The sequence below is a fragment of the Salmo trutta genome, chromosome 9 (assembly GCF_901001165.1).
Source record: "Salmo trutta chromosome 9, fSalTru1.1, whole genome shotgun sequence".
NCBI classification, from domain to species: domain Eukaryota; kingdom Metazoa; phylum Chordata; class Actinopteri; order Salmoniformes; family Salmonidae; genus Salmo; species Salmo trutta.
This window is the reverse complement of record NC_042965.1, coordinates 36472938-36496439: the sequence shown is the minus strand read 5'-3', so window position 1 is coordinate 36496439 and position 23502 is coordinate 36472938. Positions and strand designations below refer to the sequence as shown.

Sequence of the window (23502 nt, the reverse complement as noted above, 5' to 3'; positions counted from 1 at the left end):
TGTATGTTTTTAAATAAAATTCTTAGAACAGTCTCTGAACATAAAGATTTTTGTGTGGATTTTATTAAAGTTTTCTTAATGTTCTCAGAACAAGATGAGAACATGACTTTAAATATAATCATGAGGAAACCTGTAGGAAACATTATGATGAAGTACTGAAATTTCCATAGAAAGTTGTTTCTTAACATTCTCTAATCTATTTGAGAACATTCCCAATGTCAAACCAGTTGGGGAACGTTCCTAGAACATTACCAAAATGTAAATGAAATGTAACGTTCTGTTAAAGTAATGAAATCCCAAGTAAATAACGTTTTTTTGTCAAGTTCCTTAGTGTGCAGACAATGTACCAAAGACAAGCAACTATCCTGCACTATTCCCAGAAAGTTGTGGGAAAGTTGTATGCAAAATAACCGTATTAAAATCCCGCTGTCACCAAGCTCTAAGAAAAATGTGGTTCTCAGAATGTTCTGTGCTAGCTGGGTATTAACTTTGAGTTCCATAAATGCATGATGAATAAACAAAAGGGGGGAAAATGGAAGCTTGATTTTCAAATATTCAATCCACTGTAGATTTTAAAAAAAAATGCTTTAACAAATTGTATGGGAGTGATCTCTAAGGGACGCCATGACTGGCACAACTTGCCATTCTTCTTGAACTAACAATTACAACGATGAGAGATCCGAGGCCCTACTGAACAGGCAGCTTAATCATTATTCAATAGCGCCCATCTGACTAGCATAACATTGTTTTCTATATGTGTGTATTTGGCATACATAAATAACTTTCTAATTCTGTGAAGGGCATCCTCTTGGTTCATATGAGCTACTTTTCTTCACCCTGTATTTTCAAGGTAGTATGTCTCCCTCTACAGGTTACGAGGTGCATATTCACACTCACATTTCCCAGTGACTCAACCAGAGGACCTATTAATTACATGCTGTACTGCCAGGCAGGATAATCATGTAAATGTTGTTTCCGGTATTTCAATCAGTGCAATTAAATGTCTGTTTCTGTCATATTACATGTATTCAGTTGAAATACACCATCCTGACCCTCCAATGCCCTTAATACTGTATTATTTACAAATATTTCAAATCAAATTTTATTGGTCACATACACATGGTTAGCAGATGTTAATGCAAGTGTAGCAAAATGCTTGTGCTTCTAGTTCCGACAGTGCAGTAATATCTAACAAGTGATCTAACAATTCCCCAACAACTACCTACTGTAATACACACAAATCTAAAAGCGGTGAATGAGAATACGTACATAAATATATGGATGAGTGATGGCCGAGGGGCATAGGCAAGGTGCAATAGATGGTATAAAATACAGTATCTACATATGAGTAATGTAAGATATGTACGCATTGTTTAAAGTGACTAGTGATCCATTTATTAAAGTGACCAGTGATGGGTCTCAATGTAGGCAGCAGCCTCTGAGTTAGTGATTGCTGTTTAGCAGTCTGATGGCAATGAGAAGCTGTGGGGAGATCGAGGGAGTAAAGGATGTCATGTTTTGATTTGAATCAAACTAGATAATGTAACTGTCTTTTTAACTGACCAACTACACACACAAAAAGGAAGGCAACAAGTAATCAGTAAATATTTGACATTTATTTGTATACCTGAAACTTACTTGCATGCGAATAGATCTTTAAAACCTTCTATTCAAATGTGGCATTGTATTTTTTGAAAGACTCAACAACCTTAAAATGACCCTGGAAGCATCAAAAGGAAGTCAACACAGTTTACATTAGCTCTGAAAGTTTTTCCTTCACCTTCTCTTCAATGTTCGCAAAGTATTTCATTTGGGCGAGAAGAGCTTTGGCAGCTTGAAGCTCTCCTGTTGAAAAGAAATAGACGTTGAGTGAAAGTTGAACCATGTCTCAACAGGGCAACAGCAAGCATCTCCGAAGACTGAAGACAGAGGAGGGAGAGTAACAAAACACTTTGCTATCTGAGACAGTGCAGCATACCTTTGTGCAGGGATGCATCTATTTGTTCAGTCAAGTCTTTCAACTTCTCTGCAAGTAAAAAAGGGCAAAATAAAACTTGAATACATTTTGCATTTAGGGGCCATACGGTACAATTTCATCATCCCGAGAAAATCTAATCCGTGAGCATGTCAAAGTCATTACCGGAAAAATAAGCAAAACACTGATCCGTTTCATTAAACTCACATCCTGCCGACTCAAATCAACATACTCAAATACAAAAACGAAGTAGCCTGAGTAAAATGACTTTCAACCCACACCTTTCATAGAGGCGCCTATCATGGCCGACTCTTCTTTGCTTCGTGCCTCATCCAGTGCTTGGTTGATCTCCATCAACTCCATAAGGAACAGAGGATCAGCCCCCGCATCAGTCCCCTCCTCTATCCCCATGCCATTCAGCTCCAGCTGAAATAGAAGCAGGAAGTCAATTTAAAAAACTTTGACATTGAAGGGAACACAACATTCCACCATGTTGTCACATATAAACATATCACTGACCGTCTGGCATGCTATAAAAACAAACAAGTACAGTAGACAAACTGATGGGGGGGGGGGGTGTTGTGCTGTTGATTGCTCTTAGGGGTTCTAGGCTAGGTTAAAAGGGTTCTTGCTACGTTAATACTATTTGACTGATTGAATTGGTTTGAGAAAAAGGGACTGTTAAGAAAAACTGTGCTAACCACCGAAGGTTGGTAGCACCTTAATTGGAGAGGACGGGCTCGTGGTAATAGCTGGAGCAGAATACGTGGAATGCTACCAAATACATCAAACACATGGTTAATTCAAAGTGTGTCTATATAAATAATACAAAAACTTTTTTAAAAAAGGACATCAAACTCACCATGTAAAGGCCACGACTCAAAGGCTTGAGCAGGGTCCTGTATGCTTTGTTTACTAGGGCTGACTGGTATTCAGAGTACTCTTGTTCTTTCTGACAAAAGAAATAGCCAGCTTTAACTTACAAGTAAAGAATCGGTATACCAGTACATTGATCACTGTACTGTAGTTAGTCTATATGCCGAGACTGACATCACATAATGGTAACATACAGTCACTTCCAAAATTATCGGCACCCTTGACAAAGATTAACAAAAAAGACTGTATGAAATAAATAATACAAATACTGAGTTTTATTGTTAAGGTCAATGGCATCATGAACGTCACCAAGTAGCATGACATTTTAGCCAAAAACCTGGTTGACTCTGCCAGGAGGCTGAAACCTGGCCCCAAGTGGATCTTCCAGCAAGACAATAACCCCAAGCACACATCAAAATCCACAAACAAATGGTTAACTGAGCACAAAATCAACATTTTGCAATGGCCATCTCAGTTTCTGGACTTTAACCCCATTGAAAACCTTTGGTTTGAATTGAAGAGAGCAGTCCATAAGCACAGACGAAGGATATCAAGGATCTGGAAAGATTCTGTACAGAGGAATGTCTAAGGTTTTATTTAGATTTATTAGGAACCCCATTAGCGACAGCTAGTCTTACTGGGGTACAACACATGAAGAAAAAATACATTACAGACAAAAGACTTTACATACATTTAAAACATTAACATGTAGTGTGTGTGTGCATCTATCAGTTCCACATACATGTCAGTACACACAACAATTAGATCATATGGGGGAGAGGAGTTGTGCCGTGAGGTGTTGCTTTATTTGTTTTTTGAAACCAGGTTTGCTGTGAATTTGTTCTGGATCTGGGGACTGTGAAAAGACCCCTGGTGGCATGTCTGGTGGGGTAAATGTGTATGTCAGTGCTGCGTGTAAGTTTACTATGCAAACAATTTGGAATTTCCAACACATTAATGTTTCTTATTAAAACAAGAAGTGATGCAGTCAGTCTTTCCTCAACTCTTAACCAAAAGAGACTGGCATCCATAGTATTAATATTAGCCCTCTGATTACAATTAAGTCGGGCTGCTCTGCTCTGGGCCAGCAGCAGCTTAACTAGGTCTTTCTTCAAGATAAGATAAAATTAGAGTCTGCAAGACTTGCTTTGTGAAGTGTGATGTCAAATAAGCAGAGCATCTCTTTATTACAGACAGACCTCTTCCAATCTTTACAACCATTGAATCTATATGTTTTGACTATGACAGTTTACAATCTAAGGTAACACCAACTAACTTAGTCTCCTCAACTTGTTCAACAGCCACACCATTTATTACCAGATTCAGCTGAGGTATAAAACTTAAGAAATTATTTGCACCAAATACAATGCTGTTAGTTTTAGAAATGTTCAGGACCAGTTTATTACTGGCCACCCATTCCAAAACAGACTGCAACTCTGATCTAAGATCCCTCCCAGTGTGTTCTCCAATCGTATAAAACATTTCAGAAAAAGGGTCAGTGCCATTATCCTCGTAAGCAGAGGGTGCCATAGTATTGAAAACAGGGGTGCCAATAATTCTGACCCCTATCTAAATGTATTACTTGTTAAACAAAATATCTTTCTCTGAGCAATTATATTAGTATTAAATAATCTAATTGCCAAAAATTTTTTGCATACAATATAGCTGAGTGTTTTTATTAGTTATTTTACAGTATTTTTTGCTCATCTGTGACTGTATATAGAGAATATTGGACGTCAGACAGACAAAAATAAACAAACACATTTAACACATCTTTCCTCAAACTGTCAAACTGTCACAAATGTGGGAAAGACCACGTCACCATGGGAATTACATTACAAGTTATTTCACACATTGCCACCTCTCCGATTCAGAGGGATTGGGTTGAATGCAGAAGACATTTCGGGTTGAATGCTTTAAATTGTGCAACTGACTAGGTATTCCCCTTTCCTCTATATCCATTTATCTTTAAAAGCCAAACCATGGGTGATAATTAGATTCTTCGACAGATCTTGACACTTTACAGCGGGGAAGAGGGTTGGGATGTGTCTGGATCCATCAGGGAACAGGTATAAGTGAGATGTAGCGGATGGGTGTAACAGTGGATACAAGCTTAGGGTGCATCCCAAATGGCACCCTATTCCATCCAATAAAAAGTAGTGCACTACAAAGTGAATAGGGTGCCATGTGGGATGCAGATTTGGAGATGGCTGACAGGCAGAGAGGATTTGCAGCCGTCAGGTCTTTCAAACCCAGGCAGGATCAATAGCCTCCAGTGGTGGCCAGAGGGGCTGTCATGTCAGCAGTATGCCCTTTGTCTTTACCTGGATGCCTCAAATGCAACAGGAGCATCCTGGAAACCTTGTAATTGTAAGTAATGAGTTTTACCCCCTGTAGGACTGAGTCAAATTATGGGAATGTAGCCAGGGGTGCTGATTAATAATATAATCGGAAAGTTGTGTAATGATTTGGTTGTGGTAGAGGAATCCTTGGCAGCCTGTTTTGCTTTCAGTCCCATTGTGCAACAGTATAAGGTCAGCTAATTAGGTGATAACTGTCTAGTCCCATTGAAGTATAGTGGGTAATTTAAATGATATCATTATCCCAGCCTATGTAGATTATAACTGTCTAGTCCCATTGAAGTATGATGGGTTATTTAAATTATATAATTATCCCAGCCTATCCAGATTACATCATTATCCCATGATATTACAGGGTCTAAAATGGTTTCAATTGTGAAATGCAAGCACCCATTCCTAGTATTGTCCATCCTTAGTACTGTCCATTCCTACTACTGTCCATAGTCCTACTACTGTAGAGGCCTAGTATTATCCATTCCTAGTACTGTAGAGGCCTAGTATTGTCCATCCTTAGTACTGTCCATTCCTACTACTGTCCATAGTCCTACTACTGTAGAGGCCTAGTATTATCCATTCCTAGTACTGTAGAGGCCTAGTATTGTCCATCCTTAGTACTGTCCATTCCTACTACTGTCCATAGTCCTACTACTGTAGAGGCCTAGTATTATCCATTCCTAGTACTGTAGAGGCCTAGTATTGTCCATCCTTAGTACTGTCCATTCCTACTACTGTCCATAGTCCTACTACTGTAGAGGCCTAGTATTATCCATTCCTAGTACTGTAGAGGCCTAGTCCTGTCCATTCCTAGTACTGTCCATTCCTAGTCCTGTCCATTCCTAGTCCTGTCCATTCCTAGTCCTGTCCATTCCTAGTCCTGTAGAGGCCTAGTACTGTAGAGGCCTAGTATTGTCTATTCCTAGTCCTGTCCATTCCTAGTACTGTCCATTCCTAGTCCTGTCCATTCCTAGTCCTGTAGAGGCCTAGTACTGTAGAGGCCTAGTATTGTCTATTCCTAGTCCTGTCCATTCCTAGTCCTGTCCATTCCTAGTCCTGTCCATTCCTAGTCCTGTAGAGGCCTAGTACTGTAGAGGCCTAGTACTGTAGAGGCCTAGTACTGTCCATTCCTAGTACTGTAGAGGCCTAGTATTGTACAGGCCTAGTAGGCCTATTAACCAATTTTCAAAACCTCTATTCAAACATTAGCCTTCATGAAAGTCCTAGCGTAAACCTAACCCTAGCACTGGACCAATTTGTCAAAACCCTGACCCCCGCCTTTTCTCTTATCCCAGCCTTATCCTTTTGCAAAACTAGGGCACACTTATTATAATATTTTAATATCCGAACGGACGTTAGAATTCAATTAGCCTACTTCTGGGAGTATTCAAAACATGACATAGGCCTATTTGAATAAAAAGGCTAAAATGTAATTCAATTATGTATGTGACATTTTCGACATACAAGGATAGACCATAACATTTTTATCAAACAACAGTTTTAGGACAGTTTTTATGACCGTGTACTACTAAAAAATAAAAATTCACAGGTGTACCTTGTTATTGTCAGTCAATCAAAGCTGCACTACTGTCAGAGGCTCCATGTGTAGCCCCTTGATCAACACTCTCAGTTCCATTATACTACACATAAGAGTCATTAGACGAAGGCGTCTTCTGTATGGGGGAGTTTGTAAAGGGACCCAATGCTCAGTCTGAACATTAACACGTTTTGGAAGCATATGTACCTTATCTTTCATATCAGCTAGATTAAGGTTAAATTGATACACACCTTTATAGGGTTAGGGTTCCGACACAGCCATATTTCCATGTTACAGTGCTTGTTTACGGAAAACAGACAGAAGACAGAATGGACTACCTGTGCTAATTAGCCATCTGCGTCTCCAAACACCTGTGTGAGCGGAAGACGGACACCAAGTGTATTTTACAATTGTGCAATTAATTTGATATGAAAGTAAAAGGATTTATGTTTCAAGAAACGCACCGCAATTGAGAATGGAATCACGTTTAGATGGAGTATTTGGCTGTTTTGGCTTCCAGAGCCAACGCGCCTTTAAACAGAAAATGTAAGGTCCCTGGACTATAAAGACTAATGTTAGGCTCCTTTAGTCCATTATTGGGCTACTCCATGTGTAGCAAGTGAAGTGGGAGATTTCTAATCAATGCAAAATGGAATTACAATTACGGAATAAAGTTGGCTAAATGAGAAGGAATAGGCTACAATGATCAACCAATAGGTAGGCTGTTGTTTAATATGAATAGAGCTGTTGTGGATAAGAATGTGGAGAACAGCAAAACAGCCTCAATTAGCCTTACTAACTGGCTAACTTAACTGGCTAGTGTAGCTTCTTTACATCGATTTAATGGTCATCACAAGTTACCACAGTCACAAACCTAGCCTATTTCAAAAAAAATTCTGCATAAAACGTTAGCAAATAACATTAACCACACTGTTAACCTTATGCCTAAACTTAAATTAAGACTCAAAAGCTAATTTTTGTTTTCATGAATTTTTACGATAGAGACCATTTTAACTTTGTGTTTGAGGTAACGATTAATGATAACCCGATTATTTGACAAGCAAAGAGTGCACCGCCTCACCTGAGTCACGCGAGCAAGTCCCCATTGAAGTTTTTAAAACTTTAAAACAAATGTATTTCGAATACCCAGATAACCGCCCCCAAAATTGTATATCATTCTAATAGCGAAATCATTAAAAATGCCCATCCCTACTCAAAACCCAAGTGGTCCCAGCCTTATTGCTCTCAACTGACAAACCCTGAGCCCTCCATCCATACCACAGTTTTCTGGCTGAAGTTGTCAGGGTGAAGAGACCGCTGGAGCTTCAAGTATGTTTTCTGCAGCCTCTGGGTATCCAGTGCAAAGGTCTGGTCACTTAAAATAAGCAATAACAGAGGTTAAGCATCCATTGCACTGTAGGCTACTTTAGGGTGAATCTATGTCCTATTAAAGGCCTTGTTTTTTTTAACTGATTGCGATTCCTACCCATACATTTATTCCACATTTTGTTGTGTTACAGCCTAAATTCAAAATGGATTAAATACATATTTTTTTTCTCAACCATCTACACAATACTCCATAATGAAAAAGTGCAAACATGTTTTTAGAAATGTTTGGAAATGTATTGAAAATGAAATACAGAAATATCTCATTTACATAAGTATTCACACTCCCTGTCCTTTACACTTGTGTGTATAAGGTAGTTGTTGTGAAATTGTTAGGTTAGATTACTTGTTAGATATTACTGCATGGTCAGAACGTGAAGCACTAGCATTTCGCTACACTCGCATTAACATCTGCTAACCATGTGTATGTGACCAATAAAATTTGATTTGAAATTTGATTTGATTGCACCCATAGTAAGTCCATGCAATTATTATGTGACTTGTTGAGCACATTTTTACTCCTGAACTTATTTAGGCTTGCCATAACAAAGGGGATGAATAATTATTGACTCAAAAATGAAAATATTTAATGTCTTAACAGTGGTGGAAAAAGTACTCAATTGTGAAGATACTTTTTATAGAAAATGACTCAAGTAAATGTCACCCAGTAAAATACTACTTGAGTAAAAGTTTTTAAAAAAGTGTTTGGTTTTAAATATGCTTAAGTATCAAAAGTAAATGCAATTGCTAAAATATAGTTAAGTATCAAAAGTAAAGGATAATTCATTTCAAATTCCTTATATTAAGCAAACTAGATTTCTCAACTTTCTGGTTTTTAATTTATGGATAGTCAGGGGCACACGCCAACATTCAGACTCCATTTACAAATAAAGTATTTGTGTTTTGTGAGTCTGCCAGATCAGGAGGCAGTAGAGATGACCAGGGATGTTCTCTTGATAAGTATGTCCTTCTAAGCATTCAAAATGTAACGAGTACTTTTGGGTGTCCGGGAAAACGTATGGAGTAATAAGTACATAATTTTATTTAGGACTGTAGTGAAGTAAAAGTTGCCAAAAATATGAATAGTAAAGTACACTACAGAAAGTAATAAAAAAAACGAAATAAGTAGGACTTTAAAGTATTTTCACTTAACACCACTGATTTTTTATTAATTTTTTAAGTTTTCTAAAACCATAATTCCACTTTGAAATTATGGGGTATTGTGTGTAAGCCAGTGACACACAATCTCAATTTAATACATTTTAAACTCAGGCTGTAACACACAAAAAAAAAGAAAAGTTAAGGGGTGTGAATACTTTCTGAAGGCACCGTTTGTGATGAGTGCAAACAAAATAGTGAATACAAACTAAATGAATAATAATAATGATAATAATAATAATAGGTAGCCTAATGAGTGTGTAAACATAATGTAACATTTCAATTGAAAACGTCATATCACTCACCACTCCATAATCAGGAAATAGGATGCCCTCTCATCTGGAGGCTGGACAAAGTTACACGATAAACAGAAGAAGGCCGGAGTTTGTTCGACAGACTGGCCACAGTTCCAACAGTGTAGCTTCGCAGAGGCTGTGCAGAAAGTCCTTTGCAGTGAACTGACATGTTTTACTATACTTTCGTTAAGTAATCTGAAGCCTGTGTGCATCCTTGTGCCCTTACTGCTGAAGGTGATAGAGTTGTTGCATAGCGTTGCACGAGACGAAGCTTTTGATAAGCATTGCCTGATAGCTAATAACTTTGGTGAATGCTGAAGAGCCTGGGAGATGCAAATAACGCCTAAATTATTCAGTGACAGCATTGTTGACAGGTGAAAGCATAGGTTAGTTGTCTACATTTTATAACGAAGCACTTCCTGGAGAATGATGTTTCTTCTTCTACTGGTGATAAGCGACAAAAAGGCGCACTACTGCCACCTATCGGAAATGGGCATAATTGCAGGCTGCAATGCTCAACGACAACAGATGAAAAGAAGGCAACACTAGCTAGTTAACATTAGCTAGCCCCACACCATCATGTTTTTCTGTTAGCCTGTGGTGTTCGCCAGCCTTGCTGCAGTGGAGCAAAACTGAGTAAGTTGTCTAGTAACTAGACTATAGTTAGTTAAAACGATTGTCATGATGGGCTTTACTTCTCTGAGAGTTGTTTATGGTAATGCCGGTCGAGCTAACATTTTCTAAGAAATGTCAGCTAGCAAGCTACGCTAGCTAACGTTATAGCTAGCTAACCAGTTTAACTATAACTGGTGTATGTGTTTCTAAGATAGCCATCACTGATAAGATAACATCAATAGCTACACACTGTCTAATTGATACTCGATTATAGGCTATTTAGCAGCTGAACTTCTCAATCGTCTGCATCATATACCGGTTTCATCTGGCATGACTTGGCCAACTAGCTACCGTAGCTAGTTAGCTATCGTTAGTTACCTAGCTAGCTGTCATTAACGCTAGTTACTAAATGTATATGACAAGGCTAGATAGTTAGCAGGGTAAATAATGTAGCTAGACTGTCTAGCTAGAGTATTTCACCATGGAGATTGCAATTATCTCTTGAATTTCATGAGATCATCCATGTGTCATGTGTTTTGGACTTTGCAAACTCCAGAATAAGCCATGTCATGTAATGTGTATGTGTGTGTCACCCTTTCAAGTGCTTAAATCCACGTCATCCCAGCATGTGATTTCAACTTTGGGAATGGGATGTCAGACTTATGTAAGCTTAAGCTGTTAGTGTTGTATACAAGCCTACATCTTGCCAGTCTGTTTGCTAGCTAGTGAGTTTGTCTGATAGGTATTAACCCCAGTGCTACAAGACCAGACATTAAATAGTTGCATGCTAGGCCTAATTAGGCTTATTCCTCTTCCAATTTCCTTTCGTTTTCAGATTAGCCACCCATTCCTATGGAGATAGAAGAGACTTGGGCTCATGAGGATCGCTGGGCTATCACTGAGTGGGATATCCACCAACGACCGCACCAGGTACCGAAGTACAGATCACACCAGTACCAACACTGTGGTAAGAGCTCCAGAGTGGAGCAGTGGTCTAAGGCACTGCATCTCAGTGCAAGAAGCGCCACTACAGGCCCTGGTTCGAATCCAGGCTGTAACACATCTGGCTGTGATTGGAAGTCCCATAGGGCGGCGCACAATTGGCCCAGCGTAATCCGGGTTTGGCCGGTGTAGGCCGTCATTGTAAATAAGAATTTGTTCTTAACTGACTTGCCTAGTTAAATAAAAGAAAGAGCAGATGCCTAGATACCTGCACAGTTCACAGAAATTAGGCTAATCTCCCAGAGATGTCATCTAGCCATGTTTCTAACTCTTCAATTCTCTGTGCAGTACTCAGAATTCTTGTGTACTGCATATTACATAAGAATATGAAGTTTGGTCATATATGTGGCTACTGTCACTCACTGAGTGCTGTCTTTTTGTGCTTCTATTGGCCCTGTAGAAAGAAAAGTTTTACCAATCAGTGTGTTTTGTCAGTACTCTAATGGGTTGTCTGGTCTCTGAATTGGGCTGAATTGTTGTGACAATGACAATGTGTGTGGTAGTAGGTTGGAGGTCTGACTGGGCTGGGCTAGGCTGTAGTGGGGCTAGGCAGGCGTCAGACCTCTCATCTCCACAGGAAGTCTGTCTGTTTTATCTGTCTTCCTCACTGAACACAAGCAGCGACAGATCGCCAACTCCCAGTCTTGTGGGAATGAGTGAGGAGGGCAGGGATGGTAGCCTGTATTCTCAGGAATATGTTCTTTAGAATATGTTACAAAATAAACGTTGCAAGTAACAAAGTTGGCAATAACGAACTCATGTGGATTCTTCAATCCTAAGCTTTTTATGTGCTTTATTTATTACTTTGCAGCAGAATTTTTGGAACACGTTCTAAAGAACTAAATAACATATTCCAGAAATAGAATGACCATCCAGAGAGAAGGGCTATTAGGTTCCTTCCAATGTTCCTTTTAGGGAGACCACCAGGAGCAGGAGACACGGGGTATATTGTTGAGCCTACTGGGAGACAGGAGCTGGAGACACAGTGTTGAGCCTACTGGGAGACAGGAGCTGGAGACACAGTGTTGAGCCTACTGGGAGACAGGAGCTGGAGACACAGTGTTGAGCCTACTGGGAGACAGGAGCTGGAGACACAGTGTTGAGCCTACTGGGAGACAGGAGCTGGAGACACAGTGTTGAGCCTACTGGGAGACAGGAGCTGGAGACACAGTGTTGAGCCTACTGGAGACAGGAGCTGGAGACACAGTGTTGAGCCTACTGGGAGACAGGAGCTGGAGACACAGTGTTGAGCCTACTGGAAACAGGCAGCCAGCGCCACCTCCTCCTCCTCTAAGGTAAACAGGATCTCCTCCTGAAGGTCGCTGGGAGACAATACCCTGGGTATTATTATGGGAAACGACTAAGAATAGATAACGAAAGTGAGGTGGCTGTCGTGCCTGTGGTTTGTGTTTAGATCAGACGAGCCAAAACGGAAGATTCGTCTATAGAAGTGTTACAGTTGTGAAGATAATGTTCTTGGTGAGAGTGGCACGCAAGTGAAAGAGTGGGGCACATGGTAAAATGTCAGAGGTTTGTCAGTCTTTCTATCTTCATGGTAGTTCAGTATTGGAGTTGAAGGCCTAAATAGAGAAGACATATTTTGTATGCTGTTCATAAATGGAGACTTACTGTTCTACTGTATTTTATTCCAGATTTTGTAAGTATTATTTATTTTACTTTAAAATGTGGAATATTGTACATGTAGGTTAGCTAGACTGCATCTTTTTTTCTGTTAGTTTAGATTTTGTCACTTGTGCCTCCTATCTATTCTGGAATGTTTTTATTCTGGAATGTTTTAATGATCTGCCAACTACCTTCCCCATAGCTTTTGTTATACATTCATCTCACTACCCTGTTCTTCTCACTGCATGTAAACACTTCAATATTGTACCTCTTCTATTTTCCAACTAGGTTCATGGCCAGGTCTCTGCGTTTCTTTCTTCATATTTGAAGTGATTTAAACACTTAAATTACTAATCTAAGCGCTGATTAATTAGATTACTGCTAAACTGACTTTGGTCTTCTGAGACATGGTGTGTGTTTTCCAGGGTAACCCAAATTAGTTATGGGGGGAGGGAATTGATACAGTTAAATATCGCAATAATATTTAGGATTATATCAATACTTTGACTCCAAGTATTGATTTGTATTTTTTGTTTTGTTAGGTAGCTCTAGTCGGCTGTACCTGCACCGAAACTATTTTTCATCCTATAGCTTGTTCTCCATTTTCTTTTTAAATAGTGAGCCATCATGTTTTCATCACTTTTATTTCCCTGACAGATCAAGACTTATTTTCTCATGTTCTCTCTTGGTCTTTCTGCAGCAGACATACAGTCAGGTCCATAAGTATTTGGACAGTGACAGAATTTGCATCATTTTGGCTCTGTACTCCACCACAATGGATTTGAAAGGAAACAATCAAGATGTGCTTTAAGTGTAGACTTTCATCTTTAATTTAAGGTTTTTGTCCAAATTATTGTGTTAACCGTGCAGGAAGGAATTGCAACTATTTTTATACATAGCCCCTGAATTTTAGGGGCTCAAAAGTATTTGGACAAACTGACATAATCATAAATTAAATTGTGATTTTTAATACTTGTTTGCAAATCCTCTGTAGTCAATGACTGCCTGAAGACTGGAACCCATAGACATCACCAGATGCTGGGTTTCTCCCCTGGTGATGCTCTGCCAGGCCTTTACTGCAGCGGCCTTCAGTTCCTGCTTGTTCTTGGGGTGTTTTGTCTTCAGCAGTTGAAATGCATGCTCAATTGGATTCAGGTCAGGTGATTAACTTGGCCATTGCAGAACATTCCAATTCTTTGCCTTAAAGTGTTGGGTTGCTTTCGCAGTTTGCTTCGGGTCATTGTCCATCTGAACTGTGAACTGCCTTCCAATGAGTTTTGAAGAATTTTGCTGAATCTGAGCAGATAATATAGCCCTAAACACTTCAGAATTCATCCTGCTGCTTTTGTCAGCAGTCATCAATAAATACAAGGGAACCAGTTCCATTGGCAGCCATACATGCCCACACCATAACACTACCTCCACCATGCTTCACAGATGAGGTGGTATGCTTCAGACCATGAGCAGTTCCTTCCCTTCTCCATACTCTTCTCTTCCTGTCATTCTGGTATAAGTTGATCTTTGTCTCGTCTGTCAATAGGATGTTGTTCCAGAATTGTTCAGGCTTTTTTAGATGTTTTTTGGCAAACCTCTAATCTGGTCTTCCTGTTTTTGAGGCTTACCAATCGTTTACATCTTGTGGTAAACCCTCTGTATTTACTCTGGTGAAGTCTTCTCTTGAATGTTGACTTTGACACAGATAAGCCTGCCTCCTGGATGGTGTTCCTGATCTGGCCAACTGTTGTGAAGGGGTTTTTCTTCACCAGGGAAATAATTATTCTGCTCACCAGTGTGTTTTCAATAAAGAGAGTGTAGAAGGCGAAGAAATGGTCAGGGAGGGCACTTCCTGTAAGGAATCTTCTCAGCTTTTTGCCTGCCATATGAGTTCTGTTATACTCACAGACACCATTCAAACAGTTTTAGAAACTTTAGGGTGTTTTATATCCAAATCAAACTATTATATATATATTCTAGTATCTGGGCAGTAGTAATAACCAGATTAAATCGGGTACGTTTTTTTATCCGGCCGTGCAAATACTGCCCCCTACCCTAGAGAGGTTAACAGCAACAGATTCCAAATGCAAATGTGACACTTGAAATCAACTCTAGACCTGGGTGATCTGAAAAGTCATAGTCAAATCGATCAATAATTATTTTACCCCAAAAAATATTTTCAATTTATAGTCTGTAGAAACCATGAGAATAAAGGTTCAGAGCTTCTGTGAAACAGCACAGTTGAAAAATATATGGCAAATAGAAATCCAAAATGGATGGTGTTAAGCGATAGATGGGAGGGGTTGAATGGAGCTGAAGGTTGGGACTAATAACAACAAGATAACTAATGTAAAACCTACTGTGTCCTTATAATAACAACAAGATAACTAATGTAAAACCTACTGTGTCCTTATAATAACAACAAGATAACTAATGTAAAACCTACTGTGTCCTTATAATAACAACAAGATAACTAATGTAAAACCTACTGTGTCTGTAAAACATAAATAGGTTTAGAACTTTTGTGAAAGAGCACAGTTTGAAAGATATGGCAAATAGAACCAGATGGACATCAGAAATAGATGGGAGAGGTTGAGGGTAGAGGAAGGGCAGGAGTAAAAACAAACTAAATAAATACAACTATTGTAAAATAGATTGTGACCAAAAAATGTATATAGTATGTATAAGCTGGAAATACAGGCGTATGTATGTATGATTGGAAATGATGCAGACAGTTACATTGATGGAAGCTACAATGTATCTATAATATAAAAGCTGATCTACCCCCTAAAAAAATGCCTCTAGACCGTTTATCTGCTTGCTTGTAAATTAACTAATGAGGGAATAAAACACACCTGGCCATGGAACAGCTGAGCAGCCAATTGTCCAATTACTTTTGGTCCCTTGAAAAGGGGGGGACCACATTAAAAAGTACTTTAATTCTTACACCGTTCACACGATTTGGATGTAAATACCTCAAATTAAAGCTGAAAGTCTGCACTTTCAGCTGATATTCATTATTTAATTTGAACTCCAATACGCTGTGATTGACCAAGTTATTATTATTTTAGCTGTCTATGTCCAAATATTTATGGCCTGACTGTATAGTGAGCAATATGTTTGGGACATCAAATAGCAATCAAATCGCAATATTCAATCAGGAGAATCACTATATATAGGGTATTGCGATTAATATAGTATTGTGAGGTCCCTGGCAATTCCCAGCCCAACACACACACACACACATCCTGCCAGCCCTAATGAAAATGCTGTCCCAAAACCTGCCCTGTGGCAGCTAGATTAACTGGCCCTGTTTAACAATAGTGAAATCAATAGCAAACCAGCCAATATAATGCATCAGAGATTCAGGTAGTCAGTCTATTCAATTACTACGCCTCTTCAACTGAATCCATCTGGTTGCCTATTATCGGATGCATGACCCTGTTAGCATTGCTGCCATTGATTCAGAGGGGTTGGGTTAAATACGGAAGACCTATTTCGGTTGAATGCATTCAGTTGTGCAGTTGACCAGGTATCTCCCTTTTCTGATGCCGTCAGTACAGAATATGTGTTACACATCACATTCATTTGACATAGGATGCTTGTTTTGTTCATGGAGTTCCAGAGGCAAGAGCTATGGTAGTCTTCATTGATTTGAGTGTTAAATGAAGACGGGAATGGCTGTTACTAATTGCGGTAGCTAATCTATATATGTTCCGGATGCAATAGATTTTTCTTTATGGCATAAAACTGATTTCCCTATTTTAATGTAGTAGACAATTTATTAGTGGCGAGTGCACCATTATTTTATTGGACCTGAAGGCTCCCATTTTTAAATGCCAAGTATTTCAGAAATTCAGAATTGCTCTTCTGCAATTTGATCATAAAAAAATGTTGAATTTGAGATGAAACCTCCTGTCTGTCATACTATGGGTGGCAGGTAGCCTAGCGGTTAAAGCGTTGGGCCAATAACCGAAAGGTCGCTAGTTCAAATCCCCAATCCGACAAGGTCGAAAAATCCATCTGTGCCCTTGAGCAAGGCACTTAACCCTAATTGCTCCAGGGTCGCCATTGGTAATGGCAGACGCTGGCCGTGACCCAACTCTCGTAGGGTGTCTCAGGGAGAGTTGGGGTTTGCAAAAAAACACATTTCCAATTCACACATGCGTGTAATACATACTTGTACATGTGTGAAACAGGATAAATATAACCACCCACCTAATTATTATTATTATTATTATTATTATCTCTCCTCTTCCCAGATAAGCCATGATCCCCATCACTGAGCTGCGTTACTTTGTAGACTGCCAGCCGGCCTACCGCATCCTGAAGCCATGGTGGGACGTCTTCACCGACTACATCTCCATCGTCATGCTCATGATCGCCGTGTTCGGGGGCACTCTGCAGGTCCGTTAGAGGACTGTCCCTTTTTTTTTTTTTTTTTTTCCCTATGTACTTTATCTTATTTTTGTTCAGCTTCTGTTACAAATCAATTTAAGGTGTTATGTCATATGCACAGGAGACAGCATAGTATGCACACACTACAGTGAAAGGCTTACTTTACTATTGTCGATGTACTTAAAATGCTTTTGTTTCACTCTAGGTCACCCAGGACAAGATGATCTGCCTGCCCTGCAAGTGGGTGGTCAACCAGACATGCAGGAGGTATTTCAACGCTACTCTGTCAGCCCCGCTCTTGTTGGAGCCCAAAGGGATCCAATACAACCTGGATCGCCACCAGTACAACTACGTAGACGCTGTGTGCTACGAGAACCGCCTGCACTGGTTTGCCAAGTACTTCCCCTACCTGGTGCTACTGCATACCCTCATCTTCCTGGCCTGCAGTAACTTCTGGTTCAAGTTCCCCCGGACTAGCTCCAAACTGGAGCACTTTGTGTCCATCTTACTCAAGTGTTTTGACTCTCCTTGGACCACCAGGGCTCTGTCTGAGACAGTGGTGGAGGAGCGCGACCCCAAGCCCCACAAGATGAACGGCTCCATGGATAAGAAGGCGTCGTGTGTCAGCGAGGACGTGGAGGCCAGCGTCCCCATGCTGCAAAAGACAAAGTCTCGCCTGGAGCAGGGGATCGTGGACCGCACTGAGACAGGCGTCCTGGATAAGAAAGAGGGGGAACAGGCAAAAGCTCTGTTCGAAAAGGTGAAAAAGTTCCGCATACACGTGGAAGAGGGAGACATTGTGTACAGGCTTTACATCCGACAGACTATTATCAAAGTCATTAAGTTCATTTTTATTATCTGCTATACGGGGTATTATGTGCACAATATTCAGTTCAGTGTGGACTGTAGTGTGGATATAGAGAGCCTCACAGGGTACAGCATGTATCGTTGTGCCCATCCTCTGGCCACGCTGTTTAAGATCCTAGCCTGCGTCTACATCAGCTTAGTGGGGGTTTACGGCTTAATTTGCATGTACACTCTCTGTTGGATGCTGCGGCGCTCGCTGAAGAAATACTCCTTCGAGTCGATACGAGAGGAGAGCAGTTACAGCGACATACCGGACGTGAAGAACGACTTTGCTTTTATGCTGCACATGATTGACCAGTACGACCCTCTGTACTCCAAACGCTTTGCTGTCTTCCTGTCCGAGGTGAGCGAGAACAAGCTACGGCAGCTCAACCTGAACAACGAGTGGACTCTGGACAAACTGAGGCAGAGAATCACCAATAACTCCCAGGAGAAACTGGAGCTGCACCTCTTCATGCTGAGCGGCATCCCAGACACAGTGTTTGACCTGATGGAGCTGGAGGTAGTTTGTGTAGAGTTGGCTGTATTCCATGTTGTCCACGTGCCTTGATTAGGTCCATTTTTGAATGCACACACTGTAGAAACTTTGTGATTTGATGTACATTATAGGAAAAGTACTCGCACATCTGAGTCGCAGGTGTGTCAGAATAATTACAGGATGTCTTAAAAGAAGAGAGAAACGTGTACACTGCTCCTGCCAATGTCACTTCAGTTTATTGAGCTTAGATATCGGCCTCTCGGTCCAAATGTATTATTTTCTGTTATTATTGTAGGTGCTGAAGCTGGAGCTCATCCCAGACATCACCATCCCTCCTATCATCGCCCAGCTGGTCAACCTGAAGGAGATGTGGCTGTACCATACCCCTGCTAAGATCGAGGCTCCCGCCTTGGCCTTCCTCAGGGAGAACCTCAAGTCCCTCCACATTAAGTTCACCGACATCAAGGAGATCCCTCTGTGGATCTACAGCCTGAAGAACCTGAGCGAGCTGCACCTGACGGGGAACCTGAGCGCAGAGAACAACCGATACATTGTTATTGATGGGCTACGGGAGCTGAAGAGGCTCAAGGTGCTCCGGCTGAAGAGTAACCTGACCAAGCTACCTCAGGTATTTGTTTCTTTATTTTTTTTCTCACTTTCTTTTTCTCTTGTCTTTGTTTGTTTTTCATGTCATTTATAGTTTGAATCATTTGTTTTGGGAGAGGAGCCCCTGTCAAACCCTGTTGTTTTTTCCCCCCCTCTCCCTGCACTGTAATGTTTCACCTTTTATGTATGATGTTCTTCACCTCAGGTGGTGACGGACGTGGGGGTGCACCTCCAGAAGCTGTCAGTCAACAATGAGGGCACCAAGCTGATGGTCCTCAACAGCCTGAAGAAAATGGTGAACCTGACTGAACTGGAGCTGATCCGCTGTGACTTAGAACGCATCCCACACTCCATCTTCAGCCTGCACAACTTGCAGGAGATTGACCTCAAGGTTCGTTTGTCATTGCTGTTTATTACGTTCCGTTAAGGTTGTAACATTCTTGTAACTTTCCCAAATTTCCCTAGTTTCCCAGAAATCCTGGTTGCAGGATTTGAGATTGTGTGCTTATTCTCTCCTCATTCCTGGAATTTTCCAATTGAGATTTCAGGAAAACCAGGGAATTTTGGGAACGTTACAGGTATTTTCAGGAAAACCAGGGAATTTTGGGAACGTTACAGGTATTTTCAGGAAAACCAGGGAATTTTGGGAATGTTACAGGTATTTTGCAACCCTGCGTTCAGTGTACTTTTAATTTGTGTTCTCACCAATTTTATTACGTGATTGTATTGTTTTTATTCATCTTGCTGATTTTATTATATAAAGTGACTGGTTTCCCGGACACATTAAGCGGGCTCTCACACCAAATTGGTTTGAAGTGTTTTTTTTCTGAATTTTGCTGCTTTTCCTCCCTTAGTTCAGTTAGTTTGGGCTAGTGTGAACACTCTATCTGCACTCAGGAGGGCACTAAACAACGCACATGGTTCGCTCAAAAAGGGTCATCTCAGTCTGATTCAATTCGTACCGTGGTGCGGTTCCGTGCCGGTGAGAATGCAGTCCAGACCAAACGCAGGAAAATAACCAGAGTTGCGCAGTATTATTGGTTGATTGACTGAGAGCATTTGAAGTGCATGCGGTACCATAACTTGATATCTCTGAAACATTCTGTGAGTCGCTGCATATTTATGACCACATCCGATGCAGATCAGGGGGACTGGGGCTATACCGGGGATATAGGCTACTGAATATAGACTATTCAAATCAAATTTTAATTGTCACATGTGCCAAATACAAGCGGTATAGACCTTACAGTGAAATGCTTACTTACAAGCCCTTAACCAACAATGCAGTTTTAAGAAAAAGTAAGTATTTACTAAATAAATTGAAGTAAACAATAATTAAATACAAATGAAAAAAATTATAAAATGGGATTAATTTTCACGTCACAGTTAGAGGCTTTTACGCCGTTTGTTTCCTCCGGATGTTGTTGAAAAACTCAGTGAAAGTAGTATGACATACAAGTTATGCTTTTGATTATCATAGATGGATTTACTGTGATCATTTCTCTCCAATAAACAAATGACTTGCATGAACAGGTGGTTTTGTTTAGGCATTTTAGTTAGTTTGACATTTTGGCAGTGTGAAACCAACTCGACCCCAAAGAAATAGTGTGTGTGTGTGTGTGTGTGTGTGAGGCCCAATATCAGCAACCATCACTCCTGTGTTCCAATGGCACAAGAACATTTCTAAGTGACCCCAAACTTCTGTGTGTGTGTGTAACAAATAATCAAACTATGATTCGAACTACAGCTAAGTGAAAACCTGTGTGAAAATGCCCCAAATCTTGTCCAGGACTAAGCTTAATCTGTGTCAGGGAAACTGGCCCTGTATTTATTAAAACAAAATTGTATGTATGAATAAAATGTATTATTATTGTCATCATTGAAGGACAACAACCTGAAGACCATCGAGGAGATCATCAGCTTCCAGCACCTGCACCGGCTGGTCTGCCTTAAACTCTGGTACAACCAGATCGCCTACATTCCCATCCAGATCGGCACCCTCAACAACATGGAGAGGCTCTATCTGAACAGGAACAAGATCGATAAGATCCCCAGCCAGCTGTTCTACTGTCGGAAGCTGCGCTTCCTGGACCTGAGCCACAACAACCTCACCTACATCCCAGCAGACGTGGGATACCTGCAGAACCTCCAGTACCTGGTAGTCACTGCTAACAGAGTGAGTGCTTTCCTTTTCAGATTTGGTTTGTTGTGCAAACATTTCTGAGGGTGTATTCTGGATTAGTTATGAAGAACGTGTTGTCTGTAGCCGTGTTGACTCATCTGAGAACTGTGAATCAAATCCCATTAACACATTGTGTAGTGATGGTCACGTCCACCTGACACTTTAACACATTGTGTAGTGATGGTCACGTCCACCTAACACTATAACACATTGTGTAGTGATGGTCACGTCCACCTGACACTATAACACATTGTGTAGTGATGGTCACGTCCACCTGACACTATAACACATTGTGTAGTGATGGTCACGTCCACCTGACACTATAACACATTGTGTAGTGATGGTCACGTCCACCTGACACTATAACACATTGTGTAGTGATGGTCACGTCCACCTGACACTATAACACATTGTGTAGTGATGGTCACGTCCACCTGACACTATAACACATTGTGTAGTGATGGTCACGTCCACCTGACACTATAACACATTGTGTAGTGATGGTCACGTCCACCTGACACTATAACACATTGTGTAGTGATGGTCACGTCCACCTGACACTATAACACATTGTGTAGTGATGGTCACGTCCACCTGACACTATAACACATTGTGTAGTGATGGTCACGTCCACCTGACACTATAACACATTGTGTAGTGATGGTCACGTCCACCTGACACTATAACACATTGTGTAGTGATGGTCACGTCCACCTGACACTATAACACATTGTGTAGTGATGGTCACGTCCACCTGACACTATAACACATTGTGTAGTGATGGTCACGTCCACCTGACACTATAACACATTGTGTAGTGATGGTCACGTCCACCTGACACTACCTCTCGATCCCACTTTTTTTTTCTTTTTTCGCCCCACTTAGATTGAGACCCTGCCCAACGAGCTGTTCCAGTGTAAGAAGCTCCGTACTCTGAACCTGGGTAACAACTGCCTGACGTCTCTGCCGTCACGCTTCGGAGAGCTGACGGGCCTGACCCAGCTGGAGCTGAGGGGGAATAGACTGGACTGTCTGCCCGTGGAACTGGGGGAATGCAGGCAGTTGAAGAAGACGGGCCTGGTGGTGGAGGAGGACCTCTTCAACACCCTGCCCACCGAGGTGAAGGAGCAGCTGTGGAAGGTGGACAAGGAGACTGCCTGAGTAGATAGGGGGTTGGAGGATGGTAACTCAGTCGAAACAGACACAGGCCGGACACCTGGAGGACTGAAGAGGACTAGAGAGGACTACACAGACTCGGACAGCTCGCTAACAGAGCAGCCCCTGCTCACTGACTGTACTCTACTCTACTGCAGGGATGCTTTTCAAGGGAATCAAAGTCCCACTGCCATGCCACTTTTTTTTTCCAGACGTAAAAAAATATACAAAAAAGTCTGCCATGGGATACATTTACATTTTAGTCATTTATCAGATGCTCTTATCCAGAGTGACTTACAGTAGTGAATGCATACATTTCATACATTTTTTGTTCCGTACTGGTCCCCCGTGGGAATCGAACCCACAACCCTGGCGTTGCAAACACCATGCTCTACCAACTGAGCCACACGGGACACGATACAGTGTGTGCTTTGAACAAGATGAGAGATGTCAGCTCGACTGTGTTGCACGTGAGGATACAAAATGTAAATGCCATATTCCTGTAAGAGAAGGGACTCTGCAGGTGGGCAGTGTAAATGTCATTCAGGCAGGGTATATTATCCTGTTACATACAGTACAATAGGCCCCCCTTGATAGATTCTAGTCCATAGGGTGCTAAGTGGCAATAGTTAGTTGCCCACTCTCACTCAGTAGGTGCCATGAGAGATGGTGTATAGCTACTGTCAGCAATGACAGGAGGAAGAAGCTCCATTAAAGGAGGATTCTCCAAGATCTCTGGTCCTGTGCTCATTACTCTAGTGTGTGTGTGTGTGTGTGTGTGTGGTCCATTACTTAAGGAATTCATAACAGAAAATATCTTAAATGGGGAATTTTCCACTCAAAATTTGACAGACCTAGCTGAATTTGTCAAATCAAATAATGTTGTAGCGGCCAGGTCTTTATTCCTTGCTCACTGACTGACATTTTAGTTAACACGTTTTATAAAGTGCTTAAGAACAGCCCTTAGCTGTGGTATATTGGCCATATACCACACCCCCTC

At 41.0% G+C, this 23502-nt stretch overlaps 2 protein-coding genes across 5 annotated transcripts; one reads left to right on the top strand and one right to left on the bottom strand.

Moving 5' to 3' along the window:
• Positions 1-1597: 1597 nt before the first annotated feature.
• On the bottom strand, positions 1598-10041 carry hscb (HscB mitochondrial iron-sulfur cluster cochaperone). The gene is made up of 6 exons (XM_029763599.1): positions 9592-10041; positions 8021-8117; positions 2838-2927; positions 2257-2401; positions 1979-2026; positions 1598-1845 (listed from the first exon to the last, which is right to left on the bottom strand). The coding sequence occupies exons 1-6, from the start codon at positions 9945-9947 to the stop codon at positions 1751-1753; spliced, it is 831 nt and encodes a 276-aa protein (XP_029619459.1). The 5' UTR covers positions 9948-10041; the 3' UTR covers positions 1598-1750.
• Positions 10042-10114: 73 nt separating this feature from the next.
• Positions 10115-23234, top strand: LOC115200487 (volume-regulated anion channel subunit LRRC8A). Of its 4 annotated transcripts, none has more exons than XM_029763598.1 (9): positions 10115-10218; positions 11033-11164; positions 12115-12494; positions 17079-17223; positions 17420-18583; positions 18855-19187; positions 19371-19556; positions 21051-21341; positions 22233-23234. In XM_029763598.1, exons 4-9 carry the CDS (start codon positions 17086-17088, stop codon positions 22506-22508), a joined length of 2388 nt encoding a protein of 795 aa, XP_029619458.1. In that variant the 5' UTR covers positions 10115-10218; positions 11033-11164; positions 12115-12494; positions 17079-17085; the 3' UTR covers positions 22509-23234. The 4 variants fall into 4 exon arrangements, with proteins under 4 accessions (XP_029619458.1, XP_029619455.1, XP_029619456.1 ...); XM_029763595.1 differs by having other exon boundaries at positions 11033-11127; positions 22233-22508; XM_029763596.1 differs by lacking the exon at positions 12115-12494 and having other exon boundaries at positions 11033-11127; positions 22233-22508.
• The last annotated feature ends 268 nt before the right edge of the window (positions 23235-23502 follow it).

What these genes read in the sequence shown, in the direction of transcription:
- LOC115200487 (XM_029763598.1), top strand. Translation starts at nt 17,086, where the DNA reads ATGATCCCCATCACTGAGCTGCGTTACTTTGTAGACTGCCAGCCGGCC. An exon ending in TGCAGGAGATTGACCTCAAG is followed by an intron (nt 19,557 to 21,050) that starts GTTCGTTTGTCA and finishes TCATCATTGAAG; the next exon opens with GACAACAACCTGAAGACCAT. An exon ending in TGGTAGTCACTGCTAACAGA is followed by an intron (nt 21,342 to 22,232) that starts GTGAGTGCTTTC and finishes CGCCCCACTTAG; the next exon opens with ATTGAGACCCTGCCCAACGA.
- hscb (XM_029763599.1), bottom strand. Translation starts at nt 9,947, where the DNA reads ATGCTGTCACTGAATAATTTAGGCGTTATTTGCATCTCCCAGGCTCTT. An exon ending in TATTTCCTGATTATGGAGTG is followed by an intron (nt 8,118 to 9,591) that starts GTGAGTGATATG and finishes GCTTATTTTAAG; the next exon opens with TGACCAGACCTTTGCACTGG. An exon ending in GATAGGCGCCTCTATGAAAG is followed by an intron (nt 2,027 to 2,256) that starts GTGTGGGTTGAA and finishes TTTTACTTGCAG; the next exon opens with AGAAGTTGAAAGACTTGACT.